The following is a 16,744-nucleotide window of genomic DNA, read 5'->3' on the forward strand; positions in this document are numbered from 1 at the left end:
AGGTGCAGCAGGGACAGGAGCTGAGGGGGCCACGGCTGACCCTAGGCTCCCCTCCCCCACTCACATGTTCCCCCCCAGCTCCCACAATCCACCGTGGCTCCAGCCCCCCCAACTGCTACTAGCCCCCCCCGACTCTCCACCAGCTCCACAACCTCCTCCCGACACTCCCCCCAGATCTCACAATTGGCCCCAGTTCCCACCCCCCCCCCTCAGGCTCACCACCACCAGCCCCCCAACCCCCCCTTCCCATGCTCCCCCCAGCTCCCACCCCCCCTCAGGCACCGCCACCAGCCCCCACAACCCCCCCTTCCCATGCTCCCCCAGCTCCCACCCCCCCCTCAGGCACCGCCACCAGCCCCCCACAACCCCCCACATTCCCATGCCCCCCCCAGCTCCCACCCCCCTCAGGCACGCCACCAGCCCCCTCAACCCCCCCCTTCCCATGCTCCCCCCAGCTCCCACCCCCCCCTGCAGGCACCGCCACCAGCCCCCACAACCCCCCCCTTCCCATGCTCCCCCAGCTCCCACCCCCCCCTCAGGCACCGCCACCAGCCCCCACAACCCCCCCCATTCCATGCCCCCCCAGCTCCCACCCCCCCCTCAGGCACCGCCAACCAGCCCCCACAACCCCCCCCATTCCCATGCCCCCCCAGCTCCCACACCCCCCTCAGGCACCGCCACCAGCCCCCACAACCCCCCCCTTCCCATGCTCCCCCCAGCTCCCAACCCCCCCTCAGGCACCGCCACCAGCCCCCACAACCCCCCCCTTCCCATGCCTCCCCCCCAGTTCCCACCCCCCCCAGCCACTGCCCCCAGCCCCCCCAATCCCATGCTCCCCCCAGTTCCAACACACACCCCTCAGGCACTGCCCCCAGCCCCCACAACCCCCCTGACATTCCTATGCCCCACACTTGCCCCCCCCCCCCGGCACCGCCACCAGTCCCCACATTCCTATGCCCCCCGCTCTCTCAACCCCCCGCCAAACACCCAGATCCCACAAACCACCCCCGCCCTCCACCTTTGCCCCCTGCCCATGGACACCTCCCCTAGCTCCCACAAAATCTCACCTCCGTCTATCTCCCTCCCAAAACTGACTCCCCCTTGACGGCAGGCCAGAGGGCAGGGAGTGGGGAGGGCTGGGGCAACCACCTCCCAGGGGGCCAGTCTCTAGGGGATGCCACCTGAGAGCCAGTGAGGGGCTCCCCCATTGGTGGGCTCCGTGGCCTGGAGTGAATCTCTCCCAGGGAGCTGAGGCCGGCCCCTTTGTGCGGGGACAGGGCCAGCTGTGCTTTGCGCTGCCACCAGGAGCGTTGAGGGCTGGGGCAAGGTTTGCACGGCCCCACCCCTCCGTCCACATGCCTGCTGAATCTGAAACTTCAGCCCTTTTCAGTGAAACGGTGCGAGTGCTTCCTAATAACCATGTTCTAGGCTCAAGCCCCCAGCCCTTCGCCGCTGGCCTCGGAGGTGAACTACAGCCAGCAGCATCCTGCTGGTTTGAAGCTAAAGTGTATATTGATCTAGTGCTGGTGAAAAGGTGCCAACAGAACAAACCTCTGAGACTAAAGTCCTCTGTCCACAGAGCAGATGCAGCATGGGCTGGGGCCAGCTTAAGCTTCCCCCGATGCCGTCTTCCCAATAGGCGAGGACCCCATCCAGCAGAGAGCAATCTCTGTGGCCTAGTCAACACTTGGCCTCTGTACTGTCAACAAGTCAGTTAGTGCCAGTCATGGTGAATTATTTTTACAATGCGGAACCTTGGAAACTGGACTGAGACCCACAAAATATCAGAGATGGGAAGTACTTTCAGCCCCTATGAAACTGGTGACAAAGAGACGAAAGGCACCATTCTACATGCGCACAGATTGTTTTTTTAAACCAAAGCTCTTACAACAACAACCCATTTAATTTGATAGCCGAGTGTTACAACACACTGCTTGTACAAACAGATGGTTCTAGTGTGTGAATCCTTCCTCTCCCCCGACAGTGTCTCTCTGGGATTTGCAAGAAGGAGTTGTGCAATGAGCTGTAATTTCTTCACCAAGGCGGGGACATGGGTTGGGGATTCTGTAGATAGGACATCACCACAGCAGAGATAGACAACCTGAATCCAGAGGAGGAAAATCAATCATTTTAAAAACCAACCAACCATGAGGTTTTTTATTATTATTTCAATATCCACCATCATGTCTGGGTCTTGTACAGCACTAGCATGTTGGTGAACAATTCCCAGGGATTCCAAAGTACTTGCTTTCTCAACCATGCATACAAGGATTGCTTACCCACACAGAAATGGAGCCACCTCTACAGTGGAAGGCAGCAGCTGCTTAACATCAAACACTGTACCAGTTTTTGACAGGAGATGAAGAATTTTTCATCCAACTGGAACTGCAGTGTAGGTATTTAAGGAAACAGACGGTAGATTCCAGAGTTGGGAACTGGTCAGGACATGGGTTCACAGCTCAGCTTTTAGGAAAAGATGCCGTGGAATTTAATATCCAAGAACGAGCGAGACCTTGCTTTTACATCTCATTCAAACGATGGCACCTCCAACAGACCAGCCCTTTATCACCAAAGCACCATGCTGGGGCACTGGTTCATTGCGGACTAGGATGAAGAGTGCTCCGTACTAATCACCAACACCATTTTATCCCCATTTTACAGATGGAGAAACCAAGGCAGCAGGAAAGTGTCAAAGTACAAAATCATGCAGTATTAGTGGCAGAGTTGGGCACAGAACCCAGAAGTTCTGGCTTCTACTCCTCTGCTCTAACCACAACATGGACAGGTAGGCACATTTGGACGCACGTCTTCGATTCACATGGTCAGTGAATAAGACGGTTAAAGGAAGACAATGACTCACATGAAGCTGCTCATCATCTGTTTGGTGTCCTCTGAGCTTCTGGAGTTGGCAAAGCTAATGAAGGAGCAATAGACAGCAATCCAAGCACACCACTTCAGCTAGAAACACAGAGGAACTAATTTGAGAGCCTCAAAGTGGGCACTTACGGAATCTCTCAGGATCTTCAATAGCTAATAATACTGGGCAAGTCTCAGAGCTCTTTAAAACATTCATTAAACAAAGATCACAATCCCTGCTCCCTTGTGAAGTTAGTATCAGTACCATTTCACTGACTCGCCCAAAGTCACACAGCGAGTCAGTAGCAGAGCTGGGAACAGGACCCTGAAGTCCTGGCTCCCAGTCCCCTGATTTAACCATTAGGACACACTCCCTCCTCCAGCCAGGAAGAGCCCACTAGAGCCTTGACTCCCAGTTCCTTTTCTACCCACTAAACACTCAGCCAGGAACAGAAGTAATGACGACTCCTCTTCCAATCCTGTTTCAGTGCAATGGCTTAGACCACTCTAGGTCTCCTCATCTTCCATCCCCCAAATCATTTAACATAGGGAGGCTGTGGAATCCCTGTCACTGGAGGTTTTTAAGCACAGGTTAGACAAACGTTTGTGAGGGATGGTCTTGGCATACTTAACCCTGCCTCAGTGGGTGGGGGGGAGATGCACTATGGGCATGTCTACATTGTAAAGAAAAACCTGTGGCACTGAGTCTCAGAGCCTGGGGCACTTGACTCAGGCTCACGGGGCTTGAGCTGCAGGGCTAAAAATGGCAGTGTGCACATTCCCGCCTGGGCTGGAGCCCGGGATCTGAAACCTGCCAAAGCAGGAGGGTCTTGGAGCCCAGGCTCCCGCCTGAGTGGGAACGTCTACACTGCTATTTTTAGCCCTGCAGCCGAGCCAATTGCTCTGGCTCTGAGAATCGGCACCGTGGGTATGTCTTTGCAATTCAGATACACACTAGGTCCCTCTTGAGGTCCCTCCTTGCCCAGCATTTCTAGGATTCTGTGAAAGAGCAGCCAGTTGGTTAAGGGAACAGGCATGGTGAGGCTATGGAGTGTTACAGCGCCCAGCTGCACAGATGTCCTTTATAATAAAGAGCATGCATCTCATGTTTGCTTCGCCCTAGAAGGCATCTTACCTACGCAAGATCTAATGTTCATTCCTTTCCTGCTCACCTTAAGCATTAAGCCACACATGCTGAAAATCATCCCCAACAGGTTCATGTAATCTGGAGTGGGATCTTCCAGCGTGGGGTTGTTCTCCGTAGACGGAGGCTTGTACCTACAAAGCAAGCGTGCAATAGCATGTTACGAGAGAGAGACGGGAGTGTTAACTCACGCTTGGAAACTATTAGCCCTCGTCTCCATAGGTAACATGAAGTTAAACAGGGATCTGCGAGGGTGTGGAATGGGATTAGGGGCCTTTCATCTCCAGGTCACTGGTATCAGTCCAGCCCTAGCTCAGGCAGACTGGGTGGCACAGGGTGGGGATGAGGAATCAGACACGGGGGCTTTCTCATCTAGGGCACTGGTTCATATCCACCCCCAGGCCTGAGCAGCTTAGCACAATCAGGGAATGAGCTATGGAGCCTTTCACCTCCAATAACCAGGTCTAATGCAGGTAGAGAGGGATCTAAAATCAGTCCTATCTGAGGTCTGTTCTTGGGGCTGTGGGAAACGTGTTGGCAGGTTTCCGGTTGGTTGCCATTGGCAAGAGGGGGGACTAGGGAACAAGAATAACCTGGGGTGGGAGGTGCCAGTATCTCCAGTTCCCTCCTCTCTGCCAAAAGACTGTCACCCATAACCCTCTGACAACTGGCCAGATTCCTACCACCCACCCCTTGGGGATCCCGCTGGGTAACCCCACCAGATACAGACCCCATAGCGATCACTCACCCTTGGGGTCTCGCTGGGTAACCCCACCAGATACAGACCCCATAGCGATCACCCCTTCCTGTTTAACAGGACAATTTGCCCCCACCCTGAGGCTTTGGCTATCAAGGGGCTACCACATGGAGCTCGCTGTTCAGACATCCCTCGGGGGCACGCTTCAGCATTCTCTATGGGGCAGCGCCGTGGCCTCACTATGGGGATCCCGAATCATAGAATATCAGGGTTGGAAGGGGGTATCTCAGGAGGTCATCTAGTCCAACCCCCTGCTCAAAGCAGGACCAATCCTCATCCCAGCGAGGGCTTTGTCAAGCTGGGCCTTAAAAACCAATAAGGATGGAGATTCCACCACCTCCCTAGGTAACCTATTCCAGTGCTTCACCACCCTCCTGGTGAAAAAGTTTTTCCTAATATCCAACCTAAACCTCCCCCACTGCAACTTGAGACCATTACTCCTTGTTCTGTCATCTGCCACCACTGAGAACAGCCGAGCTCCATCCTCTTTGGAACCCCCCTTCAGGTAGTTGAAAGCAGCTATCAGATCCCTCCTCATTCTTCTCTTCTGCAGACTAAACAATCCCAGTTCCCTCAGCCTCTCCTCATAAGTCATGTGCTCCAGCCCCATGATCATTTTTGTTGCCCTCCGCTGGACTCCCTCCAATTTTTCCACATCCTTCTTGTAGTGTGGGGCCCAAAACTGGACACAGTACTCCAGATGAGGCCTCACCAATGTCCAATAGAGGGGAACGATCACGTCCCTCGATCTGCTGGAAATGCCCCTACTTATACAGCCCAAAATGCCATTAGCCTTCTTGGCAACAAGGGCACACTGTCCACTCATCCAGCTTCTCATCCACTCTAACCCCTAGGTCCTTTTCTGCAGAACTGCTGCCTAGCCACTCGGTCCCTAGTCAGTAACAGTGAATGGGATTCTTCCGTCCTAAGTGCAGGACTCTGCACTTGTCCTTGTTGAACCTCATCAGGTTTCTTTTGGCCCAATCCTCTAATTTGTCTAGGTCCCTCTGTATCCTGTCCCTACCCTCCAGCGTATCTACCACTCCTCCCAGTTTAGTGTCATCTGCAAACTTGCTGAGAGTGCAGTCCACGCCATCCTCCAGATCATTAATGAAGATATTGAACAAAACCAGCCCCAGGACCGACCCTTGGGGCACTCCGCTTGAAACCGGCTGCCAACTAGACATGGAGCCACTTAGCAGAACTCGCCCCCTACACAGGCCCCGCCCGGCCGCTCACCTCAGCACCTTGTTGGGCCGCCGGGGGTCCGCCATGCTGTTGCTGGCCATGCTCCCGGGGGGCGCGGATCGGTGTAACACCCCGCGGCCCGAAGCAATGGTTCCGGATGACCCCCTTCCCCCGCGCCTGGCCGGGGCGAGCCGGTCCCCGAGCCTGACCCCACGGGGGGGCGGGCAGGGAACGAGGCGGGGCCGACAACGAGCTCTGCCCCCCGCGGCGGGTCCCGGCTCAGAGCAGGCGGGGCCAAGGCGGGCGGAACCAAGGGAGCCGGAACCTGCGGGGCCGGGGGACGGGAATGGGAGCTGGACACGGAGCGCCCCTCTCCCCAGGTACTGCGTGGGGGAGAGGAAGCGGGAGGGGGCCCTAGGGCTGGGGAGGAGTGAGACTGATGGGCTGGGGGGGGCTATAGGGGGCTCGGGAGCATATAGGGGATGAGTGAGCCTGTAATAGCCTGGGGGGCTATAGGGATTGGAAGGAACGGAGGGGGCTCGGGAGCATATAGGGGATGAGTGAGCCTGTAATAGACTGGGGGGGGGCTATAGGGGTTGGAAGGACACTGGAAGGAACGGGGGGGGGCTATAGGGGGCTCTATAGGTGCAAGGCTGTGGAGGTCATAGGGAGTGGGTTGAAGGACACTGCACACAGCTCTATAGGGGATGGGTCAGGGATGGCTCTAAATGTGTGCAGCTCCCTGGGTCTTAATCGGATGACCTCTGTGTCCCCGACCCCCCCCCCCCCCCCGGACTGCACATCAAACCCAGCCAAGGCCTAGATCTAGCGGGGGTTGGGTTTTCCTTTTCCCTGCCTCCTGTGCCAGCAACAGCCACCAAATCACTTTCCTGTTGTTTCCTTAGCCAGGACGGCACCAACCGCTTCCCCCAGCTTGTGAGCGAGTGACTCCAGCCCCGAGGGAGACACCCGTAAAGCCAGAGTCTGGTGAGAGATTTGTAACCCGCCCCAGCATCACCCCAGCCCCACGCTCACAGAGTCCAGATCTCTCAGATTTAGCCACCGTAGGTACCAGCCGCTTGGGTCCCATCATGGCGTTTCCTGAGCCGAAGCCCAAGAAGCCAGAGCTGCCAAAGAAGCTGGTGCAGACTCTGGAGTGCAAACAGGGAGCGGTCAGGGCAGTGAGGTTTAATGGTGAGTGTGTCCTCACGGGCCCCATGAAGTGAGGCAGTGGGGTCTAGTGGGTTGAAATGAGGGGCAGGACTCCTGGATTCTGTTCTCAGCTCTGGGAGGGGAGTGGGGTCGAGTGGTTAGAGCAATGAAGTCCGAGCCGTGTGGGGCATTTAGAGCCCTGTTGATGCCAGCAGATGTCAAGAGTCCAGACTGTTAGTGTGTTGCTTATTGTTGTGTCCTGGTGGGAATGAGGGGAGGGTGTGTCTTAGTGGAGATCTGCCCTTAGTTTCTTCCATCGTTTGGGGGGGGCGGCTGGGAGAGCATGCATGGAGGAGTGGGACTAGCAGGGAGCCATGCAGAGCAAGAGGACAGCAGGGAGGAGAGCACAGCTGTGGGGTGGAAATGCTGGATGTGGGGCTGATGCCTCTGTGGGGCAGGCACAAGCTGTGGGGTTGCTATGCTGTCCCCTTGCATCATTCTCTGTCCTGTCTCCTGCAGTGGATGGAAATTACTGTCTTACCTGCGGAAGCGACAAGTCCCTGAAGCTGTGGAACCCCCACAAGGGGACCCTCCTGAAGACCTACAGTGGCCACGGCTACGAAGTGTTGGACGCGGCTGGGTAAGGGCGGGGGACGGACTCCACTTCTCTCGAAACCCCAGGGGCTTCAGGATCAACGCCACTTTAGAGTGTTTGGCATGCAAGTGGTTAGAGCAGGTGGGGAAGGGTATTGGCGGAGGCGGAGTGAGGACTCCGGAGATCTGTCCCCAGCTCTGGGAGTGAGTGGTTTCTAGTGGGTTGTGCAGGAGGGACACTGAGAGTCAGGACTCCTGGGTTCTATTATGTCACTGATTTGCTGTGTGGCATATCTCCCCCTTGTGCCTCAGTTTCCCCCTAGCCGTAAAATGGGGACAGCTACGCCGACATGACAAAGGGATGCAAAGCCTCGTAGATGCGCGTCTGTAACCTCCCCCTGCGTGGTCATATCCCCACGGTAACGCCTAACCTTGTCTTCCTGCTTCCCCCACAGCTCCTTTGATAACAGCCAGCTCTGTTCCTGTGGGGCCGACAAAACGGTCGTCCTGTGGGATGTAGCCAGTGGGCAGGTGATCCGCAAGTTCAGAGGTCACGCGGGGGTGAGACCCGTTTGGTTACTGCAGTGCTGCCTAGGTTGGGGGTGCCGCAGGCTGATATCAGCCAGCCTGCTACATGTGGGGAATGACTTGGCTGGGTGTGGGGAGGGGCCGGGGGAGGCCCAGCTACTCTCTCCCTGTCCCACTGGGACTTAACGCAAGTTGCAGGGGTAGCTGCCTGCCCCATCACTTATTACATCAGTCCGGGGAGGCTCCCTTGCTCTCAGCCAGTGGGTGTGACCGATGCGGCCTTAACCCTTCCTGCTACCAGGGCGGGGACTGAATCGAGGTGGTGCTGCCTAGAGCGGCACCCGGACAGGTGCAGCAACTGAGTGTGGGCACAGGGGGAGGGTTACAGGATGGTGAAGCAGCTCGGGGTTACGTTGAGTTGCTTGTAGGGAGCATTGGGAGGGGAGATGGGGGGGCTGTTGGGGAAGCTGCAGCCAGGTTGAGGAGGGGGTGAGGGGATCAGTGTGGCTTAGGGGGAGATTGCTCGAGGGATGGCCCAGCGACTGCAGGGAGCGCACTCAAGGGCCACGCCCCGTGCGCTGGACTTGGCCCCGGCTGTCCTTCCTGACGGGTCTCTCCATCCACAGAAGGTGAACTGTGTGCAGTTCAACGAGGAGGCCACCGTGATCCTGTCGGGTAAGCAAAGCGGCTCCGAAGCCCCAGCTGACTCATTGCGGGTCCTTAAGGAACTCTGTGGTGTGGCCGGGCTAGGTCCAGCCCGGGATGTGCCCAGGCTGTTCCCCCGAATCTGCGCTGTGCTCTCTCCTAGGCTCAATCGATTCCAGCGTCCGCTGCTGGGACTGCCGCTCACGCAGACCCGACCCCATCCAGATCCTGGACGAAGCCAAGGACGGGGTGTCCAGCCTGAAAGTGTCGGATTACGAGATCCTCTCTGGGTGAGGGGCGCTCCGCTGGGGCAGGACGGGGCTGAGAGGGGGCCGGCCCCTGCAATTGAGCTGTAGACCCACAGCCAGAGCCCCCAGGGCACAGACTGAAGAACCTTCATCAGGGTAGGGCGAGGCAGGTAACCTCCCCCACCAGGGCTGTGGGTTGCCATATGCGGGAAAGGAGCTGGTTCAGGGGCTTGACTCCCCCCTCCTCCAGCTACATTCCCAGGAGCTGCCCTGGGAGCGCCCCAGCTGGGCCTGGGCAGTGTGTGTGTGTTGGGGGCCTGGGCGTGTCAGCCTCTGTACTTGCCCTATAACCCCTCCCCCTGTCGTCGTCCCCCAGCTCTGTGGACGGCCGCGTCCGGCGCTACGACCTGCGCGCAGGGGAGCTGTACTCGGATTACGTTGGAAGTAAGTGAGAAAACAGCTGCCGCCGGAGCCTGCGCCACAGAGCCACGGCCAGAAGAGGGCGTGTGATCCTCTGGGCTGACTTCCTCTATGGCCCAGGACAGAGAACTTCCCTGGGTTCATTCCTGCTTGTGGGAAACATCCCGCCAGGGATAGAGAATCCCCCGAAAGATCCCCCCACTGCTGCCTGACACTAGTTGCCATGGGGGAGGGGAGGTTGGCTTGGCTGATTAAGGGGTAGGGAATAGCCTCTAGGGGGCGCCAGTTCCAATGCTGCTCCAACATGGGAAACAAGCTGTCAGGGAATGTGACACAGGGCCCTTCCCCTCTAGGGGCGCTGGCTCCAATCCATCCCTAGGGTGGTGCTGGCTTGGGGGGGGGTGCAGGAAATGAGGCGCTGGCTCTGATCCAGACCCTGGGCAGGCTGGCTGGGCTTTTACCCACACCCCCCTCTGTGCCAACTCCTGGTTTCCGTCACCTCCAGCGTCTGCTGCTTTGTCCTTGCAGGCCCCGTCACCAGCGTGTGTTTCAGCAAGGACGGGCAGTGCACGCTGGCTGCCAGCCTGGACTCCACCCTGCGCCTGCTGGACAAGGACACTGGGGAGCTTCTGGGCGAGTACGTCACCCCCTCGCCCTCTGGCCGGGAGCCCTCGGACGCACGTGTGGGGGACACTCCCCCTCCTCCCCAGGCACAGAGCTGGGGCTCAGCCAGTCTCAGGACCCTTGTTTCACAAGAGTCTCTCGCTTTCCCGGGGACAGCCCCTCCCCGAGTCTGGGGCCTTAAACACAGACACTGCCTGCCGCAGGGGTGAGCGACTGACTCTGAGCTCCCCTCCCCCCCGCTGCAGCCCCCCCAGGCCCAGCCCCTCCAAGATATTTAGGCACCTGCCTCACTGAAATCCAGGGCCGCTGGTCCCTCGTGAGGGGCTGCTCAGCGCGCTAGGGCCCTGCACACAAGGAAAGGTGGCGTCGGGCCAGCCTGGGGCACGGGCTGGCGGTGTGATCCAGGTGGGGTGCAGCATGAGGGGTTCCCCGTGCAGACCCCGTCTGGTCTGTTCCGCTCTAGATACACCGGCCACAAGAACACGGCCTACAAGCTGGACTGCTGCCTGAGCGAGAAGGACACGCACGTGGCCAGCTGCTCGGAGGACGGGCAGGTGTATTTCTGGGACCTGGTTGAGGTGAGAGGGGGGCTGCGCAGGGCAAGTCTAGCCCGCGGCAGCACCATCCCCCCTGCCCTGGGGGTCGCCCCCCCCCCCCCCCCCCCGTTCCTAGCCGCCCGGGTCGTTCTCACTGGGGCCTTTCCTCCCCCCACAGGGCTCCCTGACGCTGAGCCTGCCCGTGGGCAGAGGCGTGGTCCAGTCCCTGTCCTTCCACCCCAGCGAGCCCGGTCTGCTCACGGCCACCGAGGGGCGCGTGCAGTTCTGGAGGGAGGAGACCCACACAGCCGAGGAGCAGCCGCCCGCCTGTTGAGCGGGAGCATCAGGCGTCCCTCCGGCCAATCACACACGGACTCAGCCTTGGGGCAGCTGCTTTATTGAGCCCTGTCTCGGAGTGGGGGCGGCAGCATCAAGCCCCAGCGCATGGCGTGCGGGGGGGCGGGGGGGGAGCCCGACTTCTTGCCCTACACAGCAGCTCAGAGCCCAGCCATGCAGGAGTCCTGGGCCTGCCCAGCAACCCTCTATCAACCACTGACCCTACAGCCCCCCTCTAACTGCCCAGCCCCCCACTCCAGGGGGCATCTGGACACAGCCACAACTGGCTCAGAGGGCCTGGGGGTGGGGAGACTTCAGAAGACATTAATGGGGGGGACCCCCCAAGGCCTCTAACCATCATCCATCTGGGGCTTTGTTTTTTTAAAATCTTCCCCAAAATCTATCCCCCAGTGCCAGGCTGGGCACGGCTACTGCTGCCAGGCGTCCGTTCCATCGGTCAAGTACCCCACAGTCACCCTCCCCCTGCCCCCGACAGGTCCAGCGAGGGCACGACCAGTGCCCCCTGTGGAAACTCACACCTGGGCACCAGCTCCAGCCAGAGCTAAACACTCCATTTTCCCTGTGGCAGGGGCGGGCGGGTGCCAGAGCTCAGCGCTGCCGGGCGGATCTCTCCCCCCTGCAAAAGGGGGTGTTCGTAGCACAGGTTAGGACAGACGCGCCCCGGCTCTCCCCAGGGGGCACAGCTCCCAGCCCCCAGGCTGCCCTCGGGACAGGGCTCCGTTAGCCTGCGCTAGGGGCGTTCTCCCCTCGGGGTCGCTGGGGACGGAACACGCAGCAGCGGGGGTTTAGTGCCGCTCAGCCGCTGACGTTAGAGGGGAGCTGCGATGGCTGGCTGGCTCTTCGCTGCTGCTAACAGGTGGCCTGAGCACAGGGGATGGGAGCACAGTTGCTCTTTCCCAAAAGCTGAATAATAAAATCATGTTTAACATGTGCCGTGCCTCAGTGGGACCAGGCCTAGCCATACTGCCCCCCGCCACCCAAAGTGTCCAATCAGGGCCGAGCAGGAGTCCATGGGGCCCAAGGCGGATTGGGGGGGGGGGGAGGGGCGGGTGCCAGGCTCTGCCAACACCCTGGGGGGGAGCTGATCACAACCCTGCCCTCACCTAAGGCCTCAATGCACCGAGCATCACAGCCCCTGAGGGCGGGCAAGGCCACCCCCCTTGTACAGCGGGGGGGGGGGGGGGCAGAGCCGGGACTCAAACCCAGGAGTTCTGACGCCCAGGCACGCCCCAGCCCTTGTGAATTTGGAAGCAAGGGGTTATAGAGAGGGAAAGGGATAAAGCCAGTCCCTCTCCCACTTCCCTGCGATCCCGGCACAGCCACAGGGGCAGAGGCTGGGGGGGGGGGGGGGGGTGCAGTCTCTGGTGATGGGCGGGGGAGAGGGAAAACGGCTTGGGTACGAGCCCATTTGTTCCTGGGGCCTAGGACTCCCCTCTCCATCCGGCCTCCCCATGCTGCGTCCCAGTCCAGGGTCCTGCTGGGCTGGGGGGTCTCAGTCGTGCTGCTTCTCGGAGGCAAAGGTGCTGGCTTTCTGGGCGAAGGTCTCAGCCACCAGCAGCGGGAAAACCAGGGAGGCGTCGGCATAAACCTGCCACCGGGAGAGCAACCAGGGACATGAGTGCAGGCACCCAGATCCTCCACCCCCGCGTCCCCCAATCCCTGCAGCTCCCCAACCCCCAAACAGCCACCCTCCAGATCTCCACGCCCACCTTCACGGGCTTGGCGTCCATGCGGATCTTCCCCCAGGACACCGCCTCATCTGGCCGGGCCCCCGAGTCGGAGCCGTCGAACTCCTGTGCCGTGTTAACGTAGACGGCGTAGTCAGCCCCATTCCTCTGCAAGGCGGAGACAGAGGGAGCGTGACCCCAGGGTGGGTTTCTCCCAGCCCCCTCCCCAAGCAGGACAGGGGGAGGGAATGTGCAGTTTGAGGTGATCAATTTAATCCCCCAAATGAATGTTGGACCTAAAGCTATTGCAGGGCTCTTAGATACACCTGGGTTAACACACACAAGCCCAGCCAGCGGGAGGCAGCAGGCAGGCCCACCCGAGCCCAGCCAGCAGGGACACACCCACCATCCCAGCCCGAGCCCTTCCTCACCATCAGGTTGGCATTGGCGATGTGGTGTTTGACCAGGCCCCCTCCCAGGATGATCATGCCCGTCTTCTTGGCGAAGATGGCCTGGGTGTTGATCAGCCGGAGATCTGCCGAGAGAAAGAGACCACGGTGACCCCCTTCTTCCTGCCGCCTGCTCCCACCCAGGAAGAGGACCCAGGAGTCCTGCCCCGCCCCTGCCCCCTCCCCTGCCTTAACCATTAAATCCCACTGCCCTCCCCGAGCTGGGCTAGAACCCAGGAGCCCCTCTGCGCCTTGTCTGGGGTGGGGGGGGTCTCAGCAGGGGGACAATCTGTACGCTCTGCGGTAATGCAGGGAGGGTTCCCTAGAGCTCGATTTGAAGGGGGTCCCCCACACACACTAGGAATCCCCTCAGCACTGCAGGCATTGGGCCTGCGATTCCTGCCCAGTCTAAGCCAGGGGGCTGGGAGCGGGGCGCTGAGCTATCAGGATGCTGCAGAGAAAGGCCCATGCCTGGGGGGAAGGAGACAATCACCTTCCACAATGTCCAGCACCAAACCGGGGTTCTTGTAGGAGTGGAAGAAGATCATGTCCCCCAGGGATCCGTCCGTCAGGGCCGGGCTCAGCACCGGGATGTTGTTCTGCAAAGGGGCACATGAGTGGGGCAGGGAGCGTGGGGCAGGGCAGAGGAGACGGGAGGGAGAGTTTGGGTTAGTTCCCCCTGTGGCAATTGATTGGGTGGGCTGAGGGTAGAACACCACCCTTCGGGGTGGGGGGTCTCCCTCAAAGTAGCATTTGTGGAGGAGCAGGGCCACTATATTATGGTAGAGCCTAGAACCCCCCTCCTCCCCCGACTGAGATCAGGGCCCCTGTTGTGTCAGGTGCTGCATGGACATATAGCAAGAGATGGGAGAGATTTGTTCCCCCCATGATGGGGGGGGGGGGGGCGCTGCGGATTGGCCTCCCACGCGGAAGGGCTGAAGCCTCGGGGAACAAGCTGCTGATCCCCCGCCCCAAGACCGGGTGGAACCCAGGGGATGTGGCCGATTTCTGAATCATTATCTAGCCTGCTCTTAAAGGGGCAGCGCTCCAACCAGCCGGTCACCCAGGCTCTCCCAGAGAGGGAGGGGCGGGGGGGGAGGGGGGGTAGATGGCGGTATGGTTCAGCTAACAGTCAAATCCTAGCCCGGAAAAGGTTAGCCAGAACCCCAGTGGGGAAATGAACAGGACCCTCCCAAATCCCTCCCCGCCCCCCCCAAAAAAACTGACCTTCTGTGCCCAGTAATAGACCGATTCAGGGTTGTTTATTTCCTTGCCCAGCCGTGCGATCATCTTGGACGGGGTCCATTTCACACCCTGCAGGACCCAAGGGCCAAAGCTGTGGTGAAACCACCCCCTCCTGCCTGGGTGACCCGACCCCTGCCCTGCCCCCCCCCCCCCCAGCTCAGAGGGAGTTATCGACGTTCACCTGCTCATCCTCACAGCTCTCCCCGTTACGGTACAGATAGGGAAACTGAGGCACGACGGGAAGTGACTCTCCCAAGGGGTAGAACCCAAGAGTCTTGACTCCCAGTGCCCCACCCACCCTCTGCTCAACCCACTAGACCCCCCCACTCCATTCCCAGAGCCAGGGATAGAACCCAGGCGTCCTGACTCCCAGCCCCCCTTTCTCTAACCACTCCCTTCCCATCTACACATGCCAAGTATTTTGGCAGGGAGAGTGGGGGGGTTTAGTAGGGATCACGTCAGAGACTTTCCCAGTGTCCTACAGGCCCAGCACCATCCCCTCCCCTGGGACACGGCCTCCCCTGAAGCTTCCCCACCCCCCTGGCTCTCACCTCCACGTTCTGCTCAGCGACCATCTGGTCCAGGATGGGCATGAGCCAGTCTTCGAACTTGCAGTAGTTGTCGTTGGGCACCAGCAGGTTCCCAATCCTGGAGAGAAACAAGCAGGTTCAGCCCCCGGCCCCCCCAAAACGAGCTGGACTCAGCCTCTCCACAAGCCCACTCTGCCCCAAGGAACAGGGACACAGCTGGCATGTCCTGATCCCCACAGATCGGGGGAGCAGAGAGGATCCTGGTGGAGTGGCTAGGAACAGGAGATGGAGCCTTTTACCTCTAGAGCATCAGTTCCTGACCCGCAGCCTCCCCACTCTAACCCCTAGACCCCACTCTCCTCCCAAACCAGGGACAGAACCCAGGAGTCCTGGCTCCCAGCCCCCCCCGCCCCCCTCCCACCACTAAATCCCACTACCCTCCCAGAGAACCCAGGAGTCCTGCCTCCCAGCCGTGCGCCCTTCCAGCTAGACCGGAGCAGCCCCCCGACCCCCAGTACCTGTTGATCCCGCTCTGCCGAAGCTCCTTCCCCCGCAGGCTGAATTCCCCCACGTAGGTAGGTGCCAGGCATTTGATGAGATCCTCTTCCACGCCGCCTGCTGTGGTGACCAGCACGTCCACCTGCGCGGCACAGGGACCCCTGCCTGTCAGACCCCCCCACCCTGGGACCCCAGTGCTGGGAGCCCCCAGCTGAAGGGTCGGCGGGGTGGCCGCTGTTCAGTGTCGGAGCCCAGCACTGGGGTTGAGGGGAATGGGGGGATATGGCTCTGGGAGGGGTCCTCGGGGACACAGGTGCTCAGTGCCAAGGGACACTGGGGGTGGGGGGGCGCAGTGCTCAGTGACTGGGGGGGGAGAGGCAGGGGCCATACCATGTTGTGCTGCACCAGGTAGCGGATGGTCTCGCGGATGCCCGAGCTGATGAGGTTGGAGGTGAAGCCCAGGAAGATGGTGCAGCCCGAGGGCTGCTGGCGGCAGGGGTTCAGGTCGGCGCGGGTCTCCTCCTCCTCGCCCAGCGGCTCCAGCTTCGCCGCGATCTGGGAACCGGAGCAGCCACACGTCAGGGGCACCCAGGCTGGCGGGTCGAGGCACTCACCCCCCCCCTGCACAGGCGCCCAAGCTACCGGCCCCCTCCCCCCTGGCTCTCATTGGCAGCCTCAAGGAGAGAATGGGACATGGAGAAACTGAGGCACAGAGCGGAGCAGTGGCTTCCCCACAGCCAGCAGAGGTACAGAACCCAGGAGTCCTGACTCCCAGACCCCCTCATCCTGCTCTAACCACTCCACCCCACTCCCCTCCCGGAGCCAGGACAGAACCCAGCCTCCCCCTCCCCCCGTTCTCACCATCCTGTTGATCTCCTGCACGGCCTGCCCGAAGCTGGTGGCCTGGAAGCCGGTGGTGAGGTAGGACTGGAGCAGGGCGCGGTGATCCAGCCCGCGGTCGAAGTCGTAGCCGCGCACCTGCAGGCTCGCCTCGGGCAGGCCAGCGCTGGGCTTCAGCACAGCCGCCACGGCCGCGGCCGGGAACCCCTCCCCGGCGCGCTCCATGGGGCCGGGGCCTGCGCAGCTCTGGTGTGATGGGAAAGGGGGGGGTCATGGACGGGGCAGGGGCAGCCCCTCGCCAGGCTCCTGAACGAGTCCCCGCTCCGAGCGAGCTCCAGACCCCCCCCCCCGCTCCGATCCCCGCCCCGCTCCGAGCAAGCTCCAGGCCCCCCCTGCTCCGAGCCCCCAGGGAGTTCCCCCCCCCCGCTCCGAGCAAGCTCCAGGCCCCCCCAGCTCCGAGCCCCCA

The 16,744-nt window shown here is 60.4% G+C and overlaps 3 protein-coding genes across 3 annotated transcripts; 1 reads left to right on the forward strand and 2 right to left on the reverse strand.

The window, feature by feature from the left end:
• Nucleotides 1-1,851: 1,851 nt before the first annotated feature.
• WDR83OS (WD repeat domain 83 opposite strand) lies at nt 1,852-6,066 on the reverse strand. Its single transcript, XM_065419505.1, has 4 exons — nt 5,997-6,066; nt 4,029-4,134; nt 2,861-2,958; nt 1,852-2,101 (listed from the first exon to the last, which is right to left on the reverse strand). The coding sequence occupies exons 1-4, from the start codon at nt 6,044-6,046 to the stop codon at nt 2,035-2,037; spliced, it is 321 nt and encodes a 106-aa protein (XP_065275577.1). The 5' UTR covers nt 6,047-6,066; the 3' UTR covers nt 1,852-2,034.
• A 970-nt stretch (nt 6,067-7,036) lies between these two features.
• WDR83 (WD repeat domain 83) lies at nt 7,037-11,026 on the forward strand. The gene is made up of 9 exons (XM_065419612.1): nt 7,037-7,139; nt 7,617-7,737; nt 8,147-8,252; nt 8,846-8,894; nt 9,028-9,154; nt 9,489-9,556; nt 10,061-10,169; nt 10,620-10,734; nt 10,871-11,026. The coding sequence occupies exons 1-9, from the start codon at nt 7,037-7,039 to the stop codon at nt 11,024-11,026; spliced, it is 954 nt and encodes a 317-aa protein (XP_065275684.1).
• A 1,459-nt stretch (nt 11,027-12,485) lies between these two features.
• DHPS (deoxyhypusine synthase) lies at nt 12,486-16,503 on the reverse strand. The gene is made up of 9 exons (XM_065419511.1): nt 16,300-16,503; nt 15,829-15,993; nt 15,459-15,580; nt 14,962-15,058; nt 14,393-14,479; nt 13,659-13,764; nt 13,148-13,251; nt 12,759-12,884; nt 12,486-12,637 (listed from the first exon to the last, which is right to left on the reverse strand). The coding sequence occupies exons 1-9, from the start codon at nt 16,501-16,503 to the stop codon at nt 12,542-12,544; spliced, it is 1,107 nt and encodes a 368-aa protein (XP_065275583.1). The 3' UTR covers nt 12,486-12,541.
• Between the last annotated feature and the right edge of the window lie 241 nt (nt 16,504-16,744).

Source organism: Emys orbicularis, chromosome 19 (genome assembly GCF_028017835.1).
Source record: "Emys orbicularis isolate rEmyOrb1 chromosome 19, rEmyOrb1.hap1, whole genome shotgun sequence".
Lineage (NCBI taxonomy): Eukaryota > Metazoa > Chordata > Testudines > Emydidae > Emys > Emys orbicularis.

Excerpts from the sequence above, each read along its gene's own strand:
- DHPS (XM_065419511.1), bottom strand. The coding sequence starts at position 16,503 with ATGGAGCGCGCCGGGGAGGGGTTCCCGGCCGCGGCCGTGGCGGCTGTG. Across the intron at positions 14,480-14,961 it reads TCGCTGAGCAGAACGTGGAG|GGTGTGAAATGGACCCCGTC; the intron begins GTGAGAGCCAGG and ends TGGGTCCTGCAG. Across the intron at positions 13,765-14,392 it reads TCTATTACTGGGCACAGAAG|AACAACATCCCGGTGCTGAG; the intron begins GTCAGTTTTTTT and ends GCCCCTTTGCAG.
- WDR83 (XM_065419612.1), top strand. The coding sequence starts at position 7,037 with ATGGCGTTTCCTGAGCCGAAGCCCAAGAAGCCAGAGCTGCCAAAGAAG. Across the intron at positions 7,140-7,616 it reads CAGGGCAGTGAGGTTTAATG|TGGATGGAAATTACTGTCTT; the intron begins GTGAGTGTGTCC and ends TGTCTCCTGCAG. Across the intron at positions 9,155-9,488 it reads GATTACGAGATCCTCTCTGG|CTCTGTGGACGGCCGCGTCC; the intron begins GTGAGGGGCGCT and ends GTCGTCCCCCAG.
- WDR83OS (XM_065419505.1), bottom strand. The coding sequence starts at position 6,046 with ATGGCCAGCAACAGCATGGCGGACCCCCGGCGGCCCAACAAGGTGCTG. Across the intron at positions 2,959-4,028 it reads TGTGTGGCTTAATGCTTAAG|CTGAAGTGGTGTGCTTGGAT; the intron begins GTGAGCAGGAAA and ends CTGTGTTTCTAG. Across the intron at positions 2,102-2,860 it reads CAGATGATGAGCAGCTTCAT|GTTGTCTATCTCTGCTGTGG; the intron begins GTGAGTCATTGT and ends CTCTGGATTCAG.